This window comes from Mirounga leonina, unplaced genomic scaffold (assembly GCF_011800145.1).
Source record: "Mirounga leonina isolate KUSES-001 unplaced genomic scaffold, KU_Mleo_1.0 Mir_170, whole genome shotgun sequence".
Taxonomy (NCBI): Eukaryota; Metazoa; Chordata; class Mammalia; order Carnivora; family Phocidae; genus Mirounga; species Mirounga leonina.
This window is the reverse complement of record NW_023270433.1, coordinates 34815658-34837116: the sequence shown is the minus strand read 5'-3', so window position 1 is coordinate 34837116 and position 21459 is coordinate 34815658. Positions and strand designations below refer to the sequence as shown.

Below are 21459 nucleotides of genomic sequence, written 5' to 3'. Positions count from 1 at the left end.
TCAGCAGCGTTCAACACTGTCTCTTCAAAACACTTTCTTTCCTGGACTTTAATGCTATCACCCCTCCTGGGTTTCCTCTGACCCCACTGGCAGTTTCTTTTCAGTCTTCCTTGCGGGCCCCTTCCTCCTCACCAGAACCCTAAATGCTGAAGGGCTCCAGCGGTTGGTCCTGGGCTCCATTCTCTTCCCTATTTACATGTCACCCCTGGGCAATCTCATATAGTCCCTTCATTTTAAATGACATCTCTGGCAGAGTGCACCATTATCCTCCATATCCCTTCTCTGTACTAGTTATCAAAATTTTTAGCTGGGTATCTGATAATCCAGCTAAAGACTATATTCTTCAGCTTCCCCTACAGCTAGATGTGACCCTGTGACTATATTCTCATAGGATATGTGAAGAAATATTTGCAACTTCTGAGGGGGGTGTGCTTTTAAAAGGAAGGACACCTTGGGCGCCTGGGTGGCTCAGTCGTTAAGTGTCTGCCTTCGGCTCAGGTCATGATTCCAGGGTCCTGGGATCGAGCCCCACATTGGGCCCCCTGCTAGTCAGGAAGCCTGCTTCTCCCTCTCCCACTCCCCCTGCTTGTGTTCCCTCTCTCAAAGTGTCTCTGTCAAATAAATAAATATTTAAAAAAAAAAAAGGAAGGACACCTTTCCTCTCTTCCTTCCCAATGGCTAAAATGTGGACTTGACAGCAAGAGGTGGAGCATCTATCAAGAAGACAGAAAGAGGCTAATTCTCTGATGACCGTGGAGCTATACCAATGAGAAACAAAGAAATTCTAACTTACTTAGGCACTATTATTTTGGGTCTCTCTGTTACAGCAAATGAACTGATATCTTAACTAAACACCATCCACATACCAATCGCTCTCAAATTTCTATCTCTAACTCTGACTCTCCTAGAACTATCTAGCTGCTTGCTTGCCATGTCCACTTTGAAATCTAATAGGCATCTCAAATTTAACACGGCCATTTGAGAACTCTTAATTCCACCCCTCCCAAATGTGTTCCTCCTGCAGCGTCCCCCATGTCAGGAAAGAGTACCCCCACTGCTCCATCCAAAAATCTAAAAGTTTCTTCCTTTCACTGCTTACATCCAAGCAGCAGTGAGTACTCTAACAAACCCCAAATCTAACCTTTGTCCACCTCTGTTATTACCAGGTACTCTAAGCCAGTACCATCTCTCATATGACCTGAAATAACCTCTTAATTGGTCTCCCTGCTTCCACTCCTGTCCCACCACATTCCACTCTCCATAAAGCAGCAGAGTGGTCTTTCCAAAATGCAAGTCACATGGTGTCCACCTCCCATAAATGGCTTCCCATGATACTCAGGAAAAAATCCCAGATTATTTACCCTGGCTTACAAAGGTCGGCCTCCTTCTCTTACATCATCTTGTATCACTCTTCCTCTTGCCCACTACCTTACAGCTACACTGGCTCTTCTGTTTCTCAAATACGTCAGGCTTATTCCCAGCTTAGGGTCTTCATGCTGGCTGTTCCCTCTGCTTCTCCCTGATTCTCACATAGCAGATTCATTGTCACTCAGGTCTCAGCTGAAGTGTCATCTGCTCAATGAGGCCTTCCCTTATGCCATCTAATGTATCCCATCATATTACATTGTGTTACAGACTGCACAGCACACAGAACGTCTGATACTCTCTTTTTCCTTTTTTTTTTTTTGGTCTATCATCTATCTCCCCTCCCACTAGAATAAAGCTACATGAGAGCTCAGTCCTAGTTAGTATAGTTTACTGCCAAATCCCAGCGCCTACACATAGTAGGTGCTTATTAAATATTTTCTTAATGAATGAAGTTGAGAGAATTTCAATTCAATGGTTTGTATTTTCTCTGTGAAGTGGGGAACAAAGTAATATGTTGGGAATGAAAGAGAAGGAAGACCTAAAGGTAACAGAAAATTAGGGTAGCAATTATGAACACAGAAAGAGCAGAGCTGGAACTAACCTCTTTGATTCTAGTCCAGTTCTTTGTCCACAAAGTATATACATTTTTCCATTAGCTACAGAAATATATTTGCATGGATACTACTAGAACTTGGACTAATATTAATAATGAGATCTAGCTCAGCTAGTAAATTCATTAATAATAATCCTTCTTATACTTTAGTTATTAAGGGGGCATCTTATTTAGAATTTCCATGCTCTGGAGTACTCACTAAAGGCACTCTACTGTACCCACAAATGAAAGACTAGCATTCATATACTTAAAACACAATCATTCTATCTTAAACACAGCCATCAAAGACCATAATCAGCTAAGAAAATCTTAGCTCTGACATTACAAAGACAATAAAAATATTAAGCAGAGCCCTAAAAAAAACAAAAATCACTTTGTGCTATTTATAGATTTTAGGTGACAACTGGTCATTAACTTCATTCTCTCACTCGTTCATAAAAATGCATGCCAGCACCAATACATGCAAACCTTGTAATAATTCAAATATATGATGGAAAAAAGGTCACAGATGTGTAAGGGGGAGCCCATATTTCATGCCTCTCCCCTCACTCTCCTAGGTACTGGCCACCAGGGGAGGCAAAGCTGCCAATCTGACTGGTCAGGCAGCAGGACAGCGGCCACACTGCGCTCACCAGTGGGCAGGAGCCACTGATTCCACACAGATTTCTAGTCAAGTGAGACACAAACTGAGGTAAATACCTGTTTCTCTTCCAATCTGACGTGTTCCTAGATTGATCACAGGTGTTCCAAAAGCTCCAACCTCTCGTACTCCACAGCTGCTGTTCCCAATCATACAACCAGCATGGGCGACCAACTGTATGAACTGGTCAAATGGGACATGTTTAACTGCACGGAAATTGGGATGATGCTCAATGCCCTTCTTCCGCATCACTCGAACCATTTCTTTGCTCCCTGTCAAAATGAAAAGGACCACCTGTTAAATGGCTTATGAGATAAACCATTTCCACCTAAAGAAATCACCCTATAGGAATTCATGACGGTTATTAGGGAGACAGTAATTTTAATTACTGATCTTCTCAGGAATGATGACTATCTAAAATGTGTGGTCAGCTCTCTGCTTCAACTCATCTAGGAACTTTAAACAGCAGCATTTGGGACTTTTCAAACAGCATTCAGCAAAGCAAGTACCTTTTATTGATGCCCCAGTAAAAGCTCTACCTTAAGCAGCAATTAAGAGGTTCAAGACAGGCCAGCACTCTCTCTCTCAAGCTGGGAGTTCCTGAACTGAAAGGTCTCAGGCTCCACACACCCAGCTGATCAGAGAGCCTCCGCCTCAGCTATGCTCATACTTACCCTAACAATAGCTCAACTGGATAGCACTCCCACGTACATGGACTAAGCTCCAAGAAAATACACGTAGATTCTGATACTGTAGCTGACATTTTGTTTCAAATGCATGGGTTTTTTAATGTTAAACATGTATGAGGGGAGGCAATATTTAATGCCTCTCAGCTTGCCTCTTTACTCACCTTTTCCTAGCTACCCTCTAGGAGACAAGGTTGCTACCGAGATTGGTTAGACAGCAGGACAGGGACCAGAGACCACACCGTGTTACCACACTGTGTTCACCAGTGGGCAGGAGCTACTGACTTAAGAGAAGCTGGACATGCATGTGTTTTCTCTTTTTAACATTCTCTATGTGGTGAGGTAGGTAACAGACTCAGGGTGTAACTCTTTACAGCAGGCCTGACCACCTCTCTCTATGCCCAGTCCTGCCAGAGCATGCCAGTTACTGACTATAATTACTGCAGCATTTGGTACACCAGAAGATGGTACTATTCCAAGATTCAGATCTGGGCTCAGTGAAGGCTTTCTCTGGCCTTAAGCCTAAACCAGACACTACTTCTGTTCTCCTACATTGGGGAATTGGGCTCTATACCACATAATGATAAAGAGATGCCACGATTATTTCCCTATTATTCCTTATGTGTATTTTATCAAAAACCCTGTGAGGAGGAGAAGTGAGTAGCAGACATGATTTGGTATTCCTGGGACCCTTTATTTTCCTAGGGGAAAAATATCTCTAATTCTAAAGTGTATACAATCAGGAAAGTATATAACAAATGGAGTATCGCTGACAATGAATACTGAATGAGAGACATATAATTACATTACCAAATGTTTAGAAAATTGAAAGGATTAGAAGAATCAATATTAAGGTTTTTGAGATACTGGTACATTACCTGGATGAAACCTGGGTTGGGGGTTCTTAATTTCTTTTTTTCCAACTAACATCCTACATTGTTTCCCCTAACAGAAAAGATAATTCAAGAGACACTAAGAGAGGGGTACTTTCAGAGTAAGATGGTGACATCTTGGTACTGCAGGGAAGGGTCCTGCCTCCTTCATCAAAAAATGCCTAAAAGCTCAGCAATGAGTGGTATCAGCTAAACCAGTAATTGAAAATTCTGCAGTGTCAGGTCCTGCTCTGCATTTCTCATTTATATCTCATCTTCCCATTAACCTGCTTAAGGTCTCACCAGCACCAAAGGCTACAGTATCGTCCATCAGTAGATGGTCAACCAGGTCAGGCTTGAGGATGAACTGGCTGGGGACTCCAGATCTCAACTGCCTATGCTCAAGACTAAGGTATAGCTAACATAAATAAATAAGAGAACAAGAAATAACAGTGGCTATTTTACTGCACTCACTAGGATCATTACTTTTCTAGAGACACCCTTCAACCTTCTAAGGTTAATGTCTTTTAGCTGCTACATTTTCTCATTGGTAGAAACTGGAGGGAAGAGACTAAATGTGGAACTACAGTGGAGATTGGAGAAATTTTTTGTAGTATTTCTTCCCTATTCAGTTTCTACTAAACTCGGCAAAAACATCACAAACTTCCATCTACTACAAACTTGGTGATCCCCTGACAACTGGAATGCATTTCAGACTACAATGGCTTCAATGATAAAAACAAGATAGGAGGTGCAGTCAAAAGAAGACATAATAGAAACAGCAAATCGGAAAAGTACGTGGCATAACTTCATTTTCAATTACCTGCATCAATGTTTGGAAACAGAACTAGGGTCCGCTTGTTAAATGAGATAAGCGCATCCAATGTTAATTCAAACATTTTTATGGAATGCTTAATGTCAGTGGTCACAGGGTGCTGTAGTGCAACAATGTAATCTTTAGATTTTACATCATCACCTGTTTAAAGAAAATCAAACCACACTGCTTCATTAGTTAAGAATCTTAAAGAGGAAGAAGCAAATTCTAAAAAGCAAGACCCCAAAGTCTGTGCTTAAAAATTCTAAGGACAAAACAGTTTGCCACATTCCAGGCAGAGTATCTGAATACAGGATCAAACAGTAAGAACTCACAGGAACAAGTCCAGGAATCTAGCAAAGTTAACATTTTACAAAGGCGCTTGCTACCACAAACAAAAATATATAACTTTAAGCAGTAGTCACAAGAATCTGTTGCTTTAAAATCCAAAATATTTAAAAGCATTAGAAAAATGTAAATCTTCCCCATTTCTAACCAGTGTTTCTAATGAATTATCAACAATATTAATGAATTGATGAAGCTCAAGATTACTTTAATGCATAGCTAACATAAATAAGAGAACAAGAAAAACCAGTAATGGCTATTTCCCTGTAGTGCGTAGGATCATTTCCTTCCTAGAGACACCCTCCCACCTTCTAAGGTTTATGTCTCTTGGCTACTGCATTTTCTCATTGGTGGGAACTGGAAGGAAGAGACCAAACACGAAACCTCTTGCTCCTCAATGTGCAACTTCTGATGTCACTCTGCTTTGTCTCACTCAGCCCTTCTACACAACCCTAAGGTATCATCATTTTGTTTCATGTTGTAAAGTTCTCTATTTACTGTGGTATTTCTTTCATTATTAGGAATTTAACAAGTCTTTTTAACTTTTTTTTTTTTTTAGAGAGGGAGGGGGAGGGGCAGAGGGAGAGCGAGAGAGAATCTTAAACAGACTCCATGCCCAGCACAGAGCCAGACGCAGGGCCCAACCTCACGACCCTGAGATCATGACCGGAGCTGAAATCAAGAGTCAGAAGTTTAACTAACAGGGCTACCCAGGTGCCCCTTTTTAACTTTGCTACTATTTTTACTATGACTGTTATTTATTCATGTTCTGATGACGCAGATGCATGCTCTGAGTGGCCTACCCAATCCTATTCTTCCTATGAGCAGAGTGATGCCATCAGAAGTTGCAGGTGGAGAAGCAGTTACAGGTTTTGCACAAAACATACTGGTAGGGGTGGGTGGCTTAGACTCATTGTCTTTTCTTTTCCAATGGCTTAAAAAAAAAAAAATCTACTTTTTGCTATTTTGTCATCCTTCTTTTCATAAAGAAACTGCTGAAATGGTTCCAAGTAGAACCTTAAGCCCCACAGTACAATCTTGCCACATTTTGCTTTATAAGGGTTATTTGCTATTCATTACAAGCTTTTCAGAAATACTAAGTTTTTCTGAATCCATCTAGAGCAAACAGTATAATCAGAATGCAAGAGTGTATACTTAGAAACATGCAAAAAGGAGGGGCGCCAGGGTGACTTAGTCGGTTAAGCATCTGCCTTCGGCTCAGGTCATGATCCCAGGGTCCTGGGATCGAGCCCTGCATCGGGCTCTCTGCTCAGCAGGAGCCTGCTTCTCCCTCTCCCTCTGGCCCTCCCCTGGCTCATCTTCTCTCTCTCAAATAAATAAAATCTAAAAAAAAAGCATACAAAAAGGAGAGCCTGAAAAGACAGAATTTATTCCATTGGCATTATCTAGACAGGCTCCTTGATAACTAATATCTGTCCAACGGTAAGAAATACATAGATTGGATTAACTCATTAGTAGGAAAGCCCTATTCCTTTCCTGTTCTAATGTGATCTAAATTAAAAATATACACAATCACAGGGCACCTGGGTGGCTCAGTCAGTTGAGCTCTTGGTTTTGTCTCAGGGTCATGATCTCATGGGTTTGGGGTTCGGGCCCCATGGTGGGCTCCGCACCCAGCAGGGAGTCTGCTTGAAGATTCTCTCCCTCTGCCCCTCCCCCCCCCTTGCTAGCAATATATATATACACAATCACTAAATCAATTTTTTTTAAGTAGGCTCCACACCCAGTGTGGAGCCCAACACAGGGCTTGAATTCATGACCCTGAGATCAAGACCTGAGCTGAGATCAAGAGTCAGGGGCTTAACCGACTGAGCCACCCAGGTGCCCCACACTAAATCAATTTTCTATTCATTAATTTCATTATACTATAGATCTACCTCTTAAAAAAGCAGAGTCCCAAATGTCTAAGATTGGTCTTGATTTGCCCTCTAGATAGTACTCTCACTATAAATTAAGCAATTGACATTCTGTTTATAAAACTTTCCTTTGCCTCTTATTCAAAAAAGATAATTTCCAGGAAGCTAGATCATTGATCAGTGAAGATTTCAGAACTTAAGGCTATTTACAGAGATAATCCTAACGGTACAACTATGACTTTTGCTTTAATTATAATCACCACAATCCCTTATGTTAATAAGTACTTATAGCTTACTGCTTTCAACATTATCTGAGTATTCCAACAATCTCTTATGAAAGACATTAAAATTAAAAATAGTTTTTTCAGGGGCACCTGGGTGGCACAGTCAGTTAAGCATCCAACTCTTGGTTTCAGCTCAGGTCGTGCTCTCAGGGTCATGGGATCAAGCCCTAAGTCGGGCTCTGTGCTCAGCATGGAGTCAGCTTGGGATTCTCTTGCTCTCTCCCTCTACCCTTTGCCCCTCTCCCACCACCACCCCCTCTCTCTAATAAATAAGTCTTTTAAAAAAAAAGTTTTTTCATTCTCCAAAAAACAAAATACAGGAAAACAAAAACCAAAACACACAACTCTTACTAACCAGAAATAAACATTATAAATGATTTGGTATACATACTTCCTAATCTTTCCATTATGTTATAGTTTTAATTAAAATGGCATCCTATTATACATGTAATTTTGTAGCTTGTTTTTCCCTCCTTGTTGTTATATCAGGATCTGTCCTTGTAACTAAATATTTACCCACAGCATATTTAATGGATTAAAAGCATTCATTCTATAAATTATAGCACAGATTTTTTTTTTTTTTAAAGATTTTATTTATTTAGTCGATAGAGAGAGAGAGATAGCGAGAGCAGGAACACAAGCTGAGCAGGGAGCCCGCTGAGCAGGGAGCCCAATGCGGGGCTCCATCCCAGGACTCCGGGATCACTGACCCGAGCCGAAGGCAGATGCTTAATGACAGAGCCACCCCAGGCGCCCCAAATTATAGCACAGATTTAAAAAATTCAATCCATTAAGACTATTCCACAGAAAAGGTGAGTCTCAGAGAGGTGAAGTCATACCATAGGGTGAGATCTATGAACGAAAACTTTAGCCTTCCGAATTCTAATGGAATATTCTACCTACAATAGTTTCAAAAAAAAAAAAAAACCTGAAACATACCCAAGAGGACAAAAACAACCATTAGACTGAATAAAGTTTGATACATACCTAACCACATCCGAATGATGCTCATGTAGTCTTTGTTCTTGGCAGAGAGAAGCTTGTCATAGGAAGGGCAGCCTGCCAGAAGGATGCGGTCATGGTCCTCACACATGGATATCAGATGTTGCTCTGCACTTCGGGTGCAGCATACATGATAATGAGCCAGTTTTGTTATGGCATGTCGGATAGAATCATCAATGGTCCCACTGACTTCCCCACCTTCAATGTGAAGGATTCGGATATTCATCAAGGCAGCAGATGTAGCCAGAGCCAGGGCATCAAACCTGTCTCCATGAACAATCATGATATCAGGCTTCAAGCGATTAAGGACATCTGGTAGCTTCACTAGGGCCAAGCCCACTGATTCTACCATGGCTGCCTCATCTTCCCCTCTAACAATTGTGTGTAGCCTGGTGTTAATGTCAAAGTCATCTTGTTCAATCATGCGGTATGTGTTCCTAGAGCAGAAGAGAAATAAAGATATGAGAGAATGTTCTTCAACACAGGGCCATAAAAACATATGAAAAAAGCAATCTAACATCAACCCTGAAGGGAGAAATATTTTCTAAAATCTCCTCGTTAAAATAGACAAACTGAAGTATAACTTACAAAAACTGAAAAGCAAAGATCGTAAGTGTACAAATCGCTTGATTATTTTACATGAATACCCCTGTGGCCATAGCCCGGATCAAGATGTACCACATTCAGCACCTGCAGAGTCTCACTAGTGCCCTGGTCAATACCTGGATAGAGAAACACCTGAAGGAGAATTTTTTTTTATTAAAACAGAGACCAAAGTTTTTGGTGGTTGACTTTTTTACACATTTTTTAAAAAGAAATATGCTACCTAATTAAAAAAACTTACTTATAAAAGCAAAGTGCTTTTTTTAATACAAAAAAAAAGGAAATTAGGATACCTGACATGTCACTATAATATAAATTTCTGAGCAATGGAAATTATCTTCTGAATTTGTACTGTACCATTAATGCACCATAATTCTGAATGGGGTGTAAATGTAGATTTTACAGCATTAAATTGGCTATGAAGGGTGCCTGGGTGGCTCAATCAGTTTTAAGTGGCCAACTCTTGGTTTCGGCTCAGGTCAAGATCCAGGAGTCCTGGGAGTCTGGCTCTGCGCTCAGCAGGGAGTCTGCTCCCTCTCTCTCTGCCCCTCCCCCTGCACTCGCTCTCACATTTTTTTTGTAATTAAAAAAATTTGGCTATGAAACACAATTTCAAGTCTGTTTCATGCTTCAATAACAGCAGCAATTCTCAATGCCTCAAGGTTTCCTATTATGAATAGATTTTAAAAGATACGGATTTTTCCCCTAAATATATATATATATTTAGAACATATATAATGTAACTCTATATTTTTATATTTTTAATTGGAAAATATAAAATTATCGTCCCTAAACCTACCACTCAGCAATACCAGTGTAAATCATTTTTTCCTAGCCACTTTATGTACATTTTAACATGGTTGAGAACACAATTGTATAATCTATTTAATCCATTTCATACAATATTTTCCCAGATCATGAAAGATTCTTTACATACATCATTTTACATCATGTGGATGTTCTAGTAGTCATCTTATAGATTCCCTGGAATTTTCCTATAAAACTATCATGTTGTCTCTAAACAAAGACAATCTTTATGTCTTTTTGTCTATTTCTCACTTTATCACACTGGCTGTTATGTCCAGCACAAGTTGAAGTGCTTGTTCTCTACCTCAGGGGGAAAGCTTACTTTTATGTTAGCTATAGGTTTTCCCACCAATGGCCTTTATCAGATTGTGGAATTTCCCTTCTATTCCAAAGTCTGCTAAGAGTTGGGTTTTTTTTAATCATAACTGATTTAATTTTGTCAAATGCTTTTTTGACATCTGTTGAGATGATCATATGTGCTTCCCCTATATTCTGTTAATATGTGAGTAACACTGATTTTCAAATGTTATATCTATCTTGATTTTCCTGAGATCAACCCACTTGGTTATGATGTATTATCTGTTTTTTATATTGCTGGATGTGATTTAATTTTTTTTTATTTTATGTCTATGTTCATAAGGGATACCAGTCTGAATTTTTTTTCTTACAATGTCTTTGTCAGGTTTTATTATCAAGATTATGCTGACTTTTTTTTTAAGATTTTGAGAGCAAGAGTGAGCACATGTGGGGGGAGGGGTAGAGGGAGAAGCAGACTCCCTGCTGAACAGAGAGCCCATCGTGGGGCTTGATCCCAGGACCCTGGGACCATGACCTGAGCCAAAGGCAGATGCTTACCCGACTGAGCCACCCAGGCACCCCAAGATTATGCTGACTTCATATAACAATCTGGGAAAATTCCCTGCTCCTCTATTTTCTAAGAGTCTATGTAAGATTGGTGTTATTTCCAGACAAAGGGAAAAAAAGAGACAAACCAAGAAGCATACTTTTTTTTTTAAAGATTTATTTTAGAGAGAGAGACGAGAGAGAATTGGGGGAGGGGTAGCAGGAGAGGGAGAGAGAAACTCAAGCAGACTCTGCACTGTGTGTGGAGCCCGACGTAGGATTCGACCTCATGACCCTGAGATCACAATCTGAGCCAAATCCAAGAGTGAGAAGCTTAACCAACTGTGCCACCCAGGCACCCCAAGAAGCAGACTCTTAACTGTAAAAAACAAACTGATGGTTAAGGGGGGTGGGAATAGGTCATGGGGAGTAAAGAGTATACTTATAACAAGCTCTGAGTAAAGAATTGTTGAATCACTATATTGTGAAACTAATATGATCCTGTATTTTAACTGTACAAGAATTAAACTTAAAAACTTAAGAAGATTGATGTTATTTCTTGCTTAAATGTTTGATAGAACTCATAAATGACAACATCGCTTTTACAGGAAATTTTTATAGGAAGTGTTTGATAATGAATTCAATTTCTTTGATACAGGGCTATAGATATTTTCTATTTCTTCTGTGTTATTTTGGTAAGCAGTGTTTTTTCAAGGATTTTCTCCAGTTTATATAAATTGATTGCCAACTTTGTTGGCCTAATATTCTTTTATTCTTTTAATGGCTATCAGATCAGTAGTGATATCTTCTTTGCCATCTTGTATTGGTAATCTGTGTTCCCTTTTTCTTAGGCTCTGTTAGGAATTTGTCAACTTAATATTTTTAAGTATAATTCTCTTGCTTAATCTACTTGTGTGTCATTGATTTCCACTCTTCATCGTTTCCTACCTTCTACTTACTTAGGGGTTTTCTCATCCTGTTCTTGCTTAATAAAGTGAAAACAGACCACTAACTAAACTTTCTTAAGATTTTATTTATTTATTTGACAGAGAGAGTGTGAGCACAAGCACGGGGAGCAGTGGGCAGAGAGAGAGAGGGAGAAACAGGCTCCATTGAGCAGAAAGCCTGATGTGGGGCTGCCTAAGCCCAAGGACAACCTCAAATGCCAAACACTTAACCGACTGACCCACCCAGGTGCCTCTCTAAACTTTTTTTTTTTTTTTTTTTTAAGATTTTATTTATTTGTTTGACAGAAAGGGTGAGAGATTACAAGCAGGGGGAGCAGTAGATAGAGGGAGAGGGAGAAGCAGACTCCCTGCTGAGCAGGAAGCCCGATGCGGGGCTCAATCCCAGGACCCTGGGATCATGACCTGAGCCGAAGGCAGATGCTTAACCATCTGAGCCACCCAGGAGCCCCTCTAAACTCCTTTTCACCCGAAGTATTTTTTCCTCCAAGCATTCCTTCATCTATACCCACAAATTTTGATATACTATAATATTTATTATTCAGTTCAAAAGATTTTTCTAATTTCCCTTAGAATTTGTTTGGTCCATGGGCTTAGACCTCAACAGTAAAACAACTTTTTTTTTTTTAAAGAGTGAGTGCACACCTGCTTGTGCACGATGGGGGGGGGGCTGTAGAGGGAGAGGGAGAATCTCAAGCAGACTCCACGCCCAGCACAGACCCTGACATGGGACTCGATCTCATGACCCTGAGATCATGACCTAATCCAAAATTACGAGTCAGACGCTTAATTGAGCCACCCAGGCACCCCTTTTTGTATTTTATTTAAAAAAATTTTTTTTAAACAATCTGACTTAAAAATGAACTAAAGACCTTAAAGACCTTAACAGACACCTCACAAAAGATAATGTAAAATTGGCAGATAAGCATATGAAAAGATGCTCCACATCACATGTCATCATGAAAATGCAAATTAAAACAGATACGGCTACACACCTATCAGAATGGCCAAAAGCAGAACACTGATATCACCAAATGCTGACAAGCACAGTGGAGCAACAGGTACACTCACTCATTGATGGCCTGAATACAAAATGATACAGCCACTTTGGAAGACAGCTCAGTGGTTTCTTATAAAACTGAAGATATTCTTACCACACAAGCCAGCAATCAGGTTCCTTGGTATTTCCCAAAGGAGCTAAAAAACTTATGTCCACACAAAACTGAAAAACGGATATTTGCAGCAGCTTTATTCATAAATGCCTAAACTTGGAAGTAACTAAGATACCCAAGTAGATGAATGAATAAGTAAACTATGGTAAATCCAGAAAATGGACTATTCAGTGCTAAAAAGGACTATCAAGGGCGCCTGGGTGCAGTCGGTTAATCATCTACCTTCAGCTCGGGTCATGATCCCAGGGTCCTGGGATTGAGTCCCGCATCGGACCCCCTGCTCAGCAGAGAGTCTGCCTCTCCCTCTGCTCCTTCCCCTTGCTCTTGTTCTCTCTCTCTCCCACTCTCTCTCAAATAAATAATTAAAAAAATAAAATAAAATAAAAGGACTATCAAGCCATGGAAATACATGGAAACATGGAGACTTAAATGCATATTACTAAGTGAAAGAAACCAATCTGAGTGGCTACATACTATATGATTCCAACTACATGACATTCTGGAAAAGGCAAATCTACAGAGATGGTAAAATCTATGGAGATAGTTATAGAACACATTTTTAGGGCAGTGAAACAATTCTGACACTATAATGGCAGATACGAGTCATTATACATTTGTCCAAACATACAGAATTTACACCACCTGGGTGGGTGCCTGGGTGGCTCAGTCGGTTAAGCATTGGACTCTTGATTTCAGCTCAGGTATAATCTTGGGGTCATGAGATCAAGCTCCACATTGGGCTCCACGTTGCGTGTGGAGCCTGCTTAGGATTCCCTCTGCCTCCCTCCCCACATTTGTGCACGCGCATGCTCTCTCTCTCAAAATGTAATGTAAAGAAATGTACCCCTGGAGGTGGAGGGCTAACACTGATAATGGGGGATATTAGGCATGTGTGGAGGCAGAGAGGTATACAGGGTAACGCCGGTACCTTCTGCTCAAATTTGCTGTAGACCTAAAATTACTCTAAAATGTTTTAATATTTTGTATCACGTACTCACATGAAATAAATGAACAAATGAATTTCTAACTAGTCTGTTGTTACTTATTTGATTTCCTTTTTCACCCAGTTCTTAAAGAGTATAAAAATGCTGGGGTTTTTTTTTTAAGTATACAAGTAGTTGAAATAGAGGGTAGCTTTTTTTTTTGTTTTAATGTGTTTGAAATACAGATAATACATGCACATGATTTAAAATTTAAGATACAAAAGGTTCTCTAGTGAAAAGGCTACCCTCTCACTTTTGTCTCCCAGTCATCCAGTTCCTCTCCCAGTAGCAACCAACTTATGTTAGAATGTACTTTACATGACTTTTCCGTTAAGTACCAGTCAAGAGTCCTATTTAACAGTCTCACGAGACAAATACTGCCTTTCCACTCTTACTTACTGTGGCAGACAGGAAAACGCAACACAATTTCCTTGAGAGCCTCTGTCCTACTAATCTTCCCATCAAACTTTTCTCAAAGAAGTAAAAGAACACACTTACATTTCATTTCAGGCTCTAGCTAAAATTTTCCTTCTACTTTGTCCTATGTAAGAAAACCCAGTGGATTTTCTTAGATAGCCAGAATTCATTTCATATTTTTAAAACCTATGGATTTTTGAGCTATGCATCAGTTTCTCCTCTACCCTTTAAGTATTTTCTTAGAGAAAACTGGTTTTTAGAGGCAGGTTTTTGTTTGCTTTTGTTGTTGTTATTGCCTTGCTTTTACAGAATAGTCTGAAAAGGCAATTTTACTTTAACACAAGCTTCTTTCATATATAATATGGTATTACTGACCATCTTTGGAAGCTGCATTATGTTTTTATGCCACAAGAGTGCACTAAATGCCACTTTATTACCCAGAACAAAATGAATGTTCATTTTTGGTTTAAACATTCTGTTCCCTCAAAGATTTCCCAACTTTCATTTTTCAAATTTAGACTGTGACCAATAACAAACCTAATGACAAACACCAAAATAAATACCAATGGCAATATAACAAATTTATCTTGTAAATTAGATTTTTAAAATCTTGTTTCATATCTACTACTTTGTATGCTGTCAATCTATACACGAGTTTTAAGAAAGTAGTACCATTAGAACTCACAAAACATATTACAGGAAGTTACATTATTAGAGTCACACAACATATATTTATAAGTGGCATTTCTCCTGAATGTAACAAGTAATAATAAAAATATTTATAGCTATCATTTATCAAGCACCTATTAAGCAGCTACACTGCGATGGCCACTTTCTATCACTGCCTCCATTCTTCACAGTAACCTACACCATAGGTTTTCACTCCATTTTATAACTGAGGAACCTGAAGATGCAACTTCTCCAAGGCCATATAAAAACTAAGAGGGAGACCGGGATTTGAAGATAGGTCCACATGGCCACAAGATCCAAGCTCTCTCTAGTACACCATGTTGCAATGAAGAATATCGTAAGAAAATGCTTTCATCTTACCCGTAGTCATCTATCAGGTGAGAGCCAAGTACCACCACATCAAGTTCAAAGAACTCAGGTTCCATTTTAATGCCAAACATGATCGGGGCAAGTTTAGAATAATCAGCACGGTTGCAAGTAGCAACGCAAACCCGAAGCTTTCTGTTATTCCCATTCTTCTCCATGACTTGTTTCTTTTGTTTTGAGAGGTTATTAAAATAGAGTTCCTAAAGTTGCAAAAATAAAAATTATTTATCAACAGAATGATACATCGTAGACATAAACACAGAATTTTCTAAAGCCTTTTTTTTTTTTTTTTTAAGATTTTATTTATTTGACTGAGAGAGACACTGCGAGAGAGGGAATACAAGCAGGAGGAGTGGGAGAGGGGGAAGCAGGCTCCCTGCAGAGCAGGGAGCGCAATGCGATCCGAGGACCCTGGGATCATGACCTAGGCCGAAGGCAGATGCTTAACAACTGAGCCACGTAGGCGCCCCTAGTTCTAAGCCTTTTAACCACCATTTAATACAGTGCTTCTTAACCTTTTTTTCCACCCCTGCTGCTATGTGACACACCCACTGGTATATCCAGAGCTAGGAAATTCCTGCCAACTAATTCCACCCCTTTCTCTCACACTTAAGAAAACACACTGGAATGCAATTAAGAAACAGTGACATAGATCAGCTCCCATTTAAAAGGCAAGCAAACATCAGCTCTTTATTAGTTAGAAATTACTCACCATACCTCACTACTGATCCCAACATACCAGACTACTGAAAACAACTGATCTAGTTCAACTCCCTCTCTTACAGAAAGGGAAACACAGGTCTTGAGAGAGGAAATTACTTCCCCAAGATTCAAGATCACATCTTATAAGGGATAAGATCTATTCACCCTCACACTAAATACCCACTATATACAAAGCACCGTGATTAGTGTTGAGGAAGAGAAAAAATAAAAAACCCTACCTTCAAGGCCTCATTAGTCCCTATAGCCATTGCCTACAAACTTCGGACAATTCCAAATGCCTACCAGGTATCTCCTGACCCATACACACCTTAAAGTCAATGGCCCAAACCGAACTTATTTTTTTCCTCATTTCTGTTCCTCCTTCCTTGTTCTCTAACTCAGTTATGAATTTCCATTCATCCAAATGCCTTGACCCTTAACATCCTTGTCTTCTCCGTCCCTTACTCTGTACCTCCTAAACCCTGTCAATTCCACCTCCTGAATTTTTTTTTTTAAGTAGGTTCCATGCCCAGCGTGGAGCCCAATGCAGGGCTTGAACTCACAACCCTGAGATCAAGACCAGAGCTGAGATGGAGTCAGACGCTTAACTGACTGAGCCACCCAGGCGCCCCTCCACCTCCTGAATATCTTTCAAATCTAGCTCCTCCTCTTTATCCCTACCTGGACACCCCCTAGTCTAACCTCTCATTTTAGGTCTGAACCATTGTTAACAACTGCCAAAGTAGTTTGCCTATCTCTAGTCTTGCCCTGCCTCCCACAGACTTTCAGAGTGATCTTTCCAAAGTTCACAAATTTGATTATCATGCTCAACAGAATACACAACCTATGAATAAAGTCCAAATCTGATCTGGACCTATCCCATCTTTCCAACCACTTCTCCTTGACCTACAATTACCCTTACTCTGTGCCAAAGCCATACCAAGTACCTGCGTTCAACCAGTGAGTCTCCAAATCTCTGTGCCTCTCTAGACGTATGCACCTCTAGGTAAAACTTCCTTTCCCTCTGGCCTGGGCTCCTCATCTTCAAAACTCAGTCTAAGTGTTGCCGCTTTGTTAAAACCTCTACCTAAACTTCAGTTCCTCTTCACCTCACCCCTTTTAGCTGCTGCCTTCCTCTGAGCACTATGGCCCTACCAAACACATATATACTGTTGCTCAACTATTCTGCCCACGCCCGCCCTCCCTCCTGCCATCTATACCCTCCATTCAAAGTAAAAATCAGGGGCAAGGGATAAGAGATGTTTTATGGAGCATTTAAACTTCTCTATATCAATGTAAAATTCCACCTCACAGATTCAATGCTTTTGCTTCAGGAAGTGTGTCAATATTTAGAGTTTGCAATCAGGAATACAAAGAAGCTTGAGTAAGGATGCCAGTAGAAGGGGAGCTGCCCGTTAGATCAGTGTAAACTCTAAAACCCACTGGAAATCTCATCGGCTGCCATCTCATCTCTATTAGGCTCAAACTTCTGTGAGTACACAAACTGCCCCATCATTAGGCCCATTCTGAACTCAACAATCTCCAGTAAAAGCTAATTCCACCCAACAGAAAGCATTTATGATATAATGATATAGGCATTCTGTCAAGAGAGTTGTATTCATTAGATCTAAGCACTCCCTAATCATTAAAGACAAAAATATTTTTCCAAAAATGGTTGTCTTAAATGTTCTTATAAATAATCCTTCCTTCACTGATCATTAAATTTGAGCTGAATAAATTGTTGGTGATATTCAACTTGCTGGGTGAGGCAAATCATTCACGGTTGGTCAATTTGTTTTTATTTTAAAAGAACATAAACTCTGCCTCGCAATACTAAAATGTTTAGTATTTACCAAGTAACTCAAAGGTTATTCTACCAAAACAGAGTAAGCTAGCCAAATAAACCAACTATGAAAAGGCAAAAATGTTACTAAGACCACAAAGTTTTTTTCAGGAAAGAACTTAAGTCTTTAAAATATGGTAAAATGCCTCTTTAAGGAGAGAAGTTTGGGGTTTTTAAAAATAATTTTAACTTTTTCTTAGGGAGTACTTTCGCATGGTTTAAAACTGAGAAATCACAAGAGGCTATATAGCAAACAGTCTTCTCATCTGTGTTCCCCAGCCACATACTTCTCCCTGGAAGCTATGAGTTACTAGTTTCTCATCTATACTTTTATAGGTAAACCAGGCATATATAAATACAGATGTATTTGCTTATAAATACATACAGCATATATTATACAACTGATAACATTCTACAAACTGATGTTGCATACCTTGCTTTTCAAAATGCTTTTAATTATGTTTCTGAATTGAATGGGAAAATGGCAAAGTCTAAAGTCACTGGAAATATCAAAACTAAAAGTGCAAAGTTTTGAAAATTGCTGGCCATCTCTTTAAACATATGAAGGGTTATGAGAGACCCAGAAGTAGAAATAATCAATGTCACAAACATTTAGTATCTACTCTGTGCAGAGCACTATAAAGAAAGCTGAGACACAGAACTGAGCAAGACCCTGTCTCTAATTTTTAGAAACCTTAAACCTAGTACCTGACACCAGGCCACATAAAAGATCTTAACTAATTCACTTTTCCAAATAGAATCCCCGAAAACAAAATTAGTAAATTTTTTTCTCAGCCCAGTATACATTACTATTTGCTCTGGATAAGAGGTCATACCCAAAGATACATTTTTATACTGAGAACTATGATCAGAGTCCCCATGACCAGTATAGAATGAATAAATGGCAAAATAATGAGTGGCAAAATGGACTTAAACTGTAATAGGACAAATTTAAGTTGCATAAAGTACAATGTAAAGCAAACAATATAAAACTCGATTCTTTACATGATGGAATACCAGACAGCAATTAAAATGTATGGACTATGTCTGTATTTGTCTATATTAATAAATCTCAGAAACAGAACATTAGAGGAAAACAGCAAATTCTAAAAAGTTAGTTACAATAGGGTACCATTTTTTGTAAGTTTTTTTAAATTTATAAAACATTACTGTATGTTGTTTATTGATCTAAAGTTCCACGCCAACTCAGGAAAGCAGTTACCTCTGGAGAGGGAGGGAAGGAAAAGAAAAATGGGGCTTTTCAGGCTTTAGCTAACATTTATTTTTTAAAAAATCATACCATAGGGGCGCCTGGGTGGCTCAGTCGTTAAGCGTCTGCCTTCGGCTCAGGTCATGATCCCAGGGTCCTGGGATCGAGTCCCACATCGGGCTCCCTGCTCGGCGGGAAGCCTGCTTCTCCCTCTCCCACTCCCCCTGCTTGTGTTCCTGCTCTCGCTATCTCTCTGTCAAATAAATAAATAAAATCTTTTAAAAAATAAATAAATAAAAATAAATAAAAAAATAAAAAATCATACCATAAGCAGAAATGTGAAACAAACATGGTAACCTATTAATATGTTAAATCTTGGTGACTGGTACAAGGTGTCATACTGTCTTCTGTCCTTTTAAGCACATTTGAAATTTTCATTCTTAAAAACAAGAACTCTTTTAAACAGGTATTATGAAGTAGGTATGTTGTCCATAGTCCCCTCAAGCCTAAAGCTCAGAAAGTCAGGAGGAATTGGATATTTGCCCCCATTTCACCTATCAATTCCAAAATTGTAACTAAAATACAGATAAATGCCAGAGAAGTATGCTTTTCATCTTGAATTCACTGGCAATCTCTGAGAAACCCAATTCTTAAAGACCACTTCCTGCATTCTCTCAAGACTGACCATTTTAAATACTGACAAAAGGTATTCAACACTTTCCAGAATAATATTCCACTCCACTGTGGAAAAAGACTCACAAACATTTGGCTCAAGCAATCACTGAGCAGGGAAACCCTAACAGCAAACATTTGAGAGGTATTTCTGAGGTGCTACGCACTGTGTTAAGAGCTTCATAAGCATTAACCATCTCATCCTGACAGCCCTCTCACTAGCCCCATTTTACAGAGGGGGACACTGAGGTACAGCCAAAATAATTTACTTGCCCCAAATCACATTTAATAATTGCCAGAACCAAAAATCAAACCCAGAACGCAGGATACTGCCACATCCAGTGTTTGCCTAATATCCGATCATTAACATCCATGGACCTTTGTGCCAGCTCCTGCCAGGCCCCATAGCAATGAAAAGAACATGACCGATCACTCTTCTCTCCGCGCAGCGGGGATGAGACTCAGGATTAAGAAGGGGCTATATAAAAACGGCCTGAAATTCACAAACCTATTCCTGAGCTGTAATTTCCTTTGGCTTCTTCCAGAGCCTCTACAGATGCTAAACTGCACCCCTCCTCTCTTTCAGAGAAGACAATACTTTATCGTGCTCTAACAATTTAACGGGTGTGCTCAGATTTGGGCGAAAAGATAAACGCCTATTAAACTTCTAAGGAAGCCCAGACTCAGAACGTAGTCAGGCTTGGGCGCAGATCTTCAGTATCATCTTTCAGTTCAACCCTTTACACCCCAGGGCAACTTGTCTGTCAAGGAGCTCGCCGCCTTCCTTTGCGCACCTCCGTAACAGAACCCTCACTATCTCCCAGGAACAGCCTGCTTCCTTGCCGGACAGCACTGCCCCTGGGTTGGAGTCATTCCGGGCCGCCGGCTACTCGCCCTGGGCCCGCAATGAACCTGTCTGCTCCATGGGCCACAAGACGGAGCCCGTGACGGGAATACAGAGGGGCCCTGGCACGTAGGCCTGCGGAAGACAAGGCGAGGCCCGGGTCTTGTGCGGGCCTGGGGACACGCGGAGGTCCGAGGCCTCCGCCAGACCGCGGAGGCCACGAGGCAGGGGTCAAAGAAGGAGGCCGTGGGGGCCCGGAGGATGCTCTCCCCCGCCCGTCCCCTGAGTCCCGGCCGACGCGGGGCTCTCACCAGACACTGGCGCGCAGCTCCCCCGCACGCCGCCGCCGCGCCTCGCGAGCGAGAGCTGAACGCAGCACCAGAAGGCGGGCCCGCGCAAGTCCGCCCCCGCAGCTTCCGCAAGTCGGCCACGCGCGTAGAGGACTCTTGTCTCGACCCCAGCCCCGCACGCCCCAGCACGCCTACCCCCAGCACCGAATCGGCGAACGCGCCCTTACGTAACCTGAGAGCGACCCTGTGATTGGCTGCGCCCGCCCGGGCCCCACCCTCTTGCCGAACGGTTTCTGGAAGGGGCCGGGTGAGGAGGGCGGAGTGTCTTCCGTTGTCGTGGCGGGCCGGCAAGTGTGTGCTCACCGCCCCGACGCGTTTTCCTCCGCTGCCGCACGCACGCTGGGGAACCCGGGTCCTCGCACGTGGTAGTTGTTTTGGCCTTGCACCCAAGGGAGAATTACGCCTTCTGTTCCCTCAGGCATTTCGTAGGCCCTCACCAAAACAATACTGTCGCGCAGCCGGTCCGCCCCAGAGCCATCTCTTGAGATAAA

The 21459-nt window shown here is 40.8% G+C and overlaps 1 protein-coding gene across 3 annotated transcripts in view; it reads right to left on the bottom strand.

Moving 5' to 3' along the window:
- Positions 1–21078, bottom strand: part of GNE (glucosamine (UDP-N-acetyl)-2-epimerase/N-acetylmannosamine kinase) — a 33406-nt gene extending 12328 nt beyond the window's left edge. Inside the window, exons 1-5 of one of the 3 annotated variants that reach the window (XM_035016310.1) lie at positions 20930–21078; positions 15342–15547; positions 8487–8938; positions 5003–5155; positions 2681–2893 (exon numbers count right to left, since the gene is read on the bottom strand). In XM_035016310.1, coding sequence (XP_034872201.1) covers positions 2681–2893; positions 5003–5155; positions 8487–8938; positions 15342–15505 — 982 coding nt within the window. In that variant the 5' untranslated portion in view covers positions 15506–15547; positions 20930–21078. Of the gene's footprint in view, positions 1–2680; positions 2894–5002; positions 5156–8486; positions 8939–15341; positions 15548–19192; positions 19234–20617; positions 20855–20929 lie in introns of those variants that run through there. The other 2 variants (XM_035016308.1, XM_035016309.1) reach the window with 2 other exon arrangements.
- Between the last annotated feature and the right edge of the window lie 381 nt (positions 21079–21459).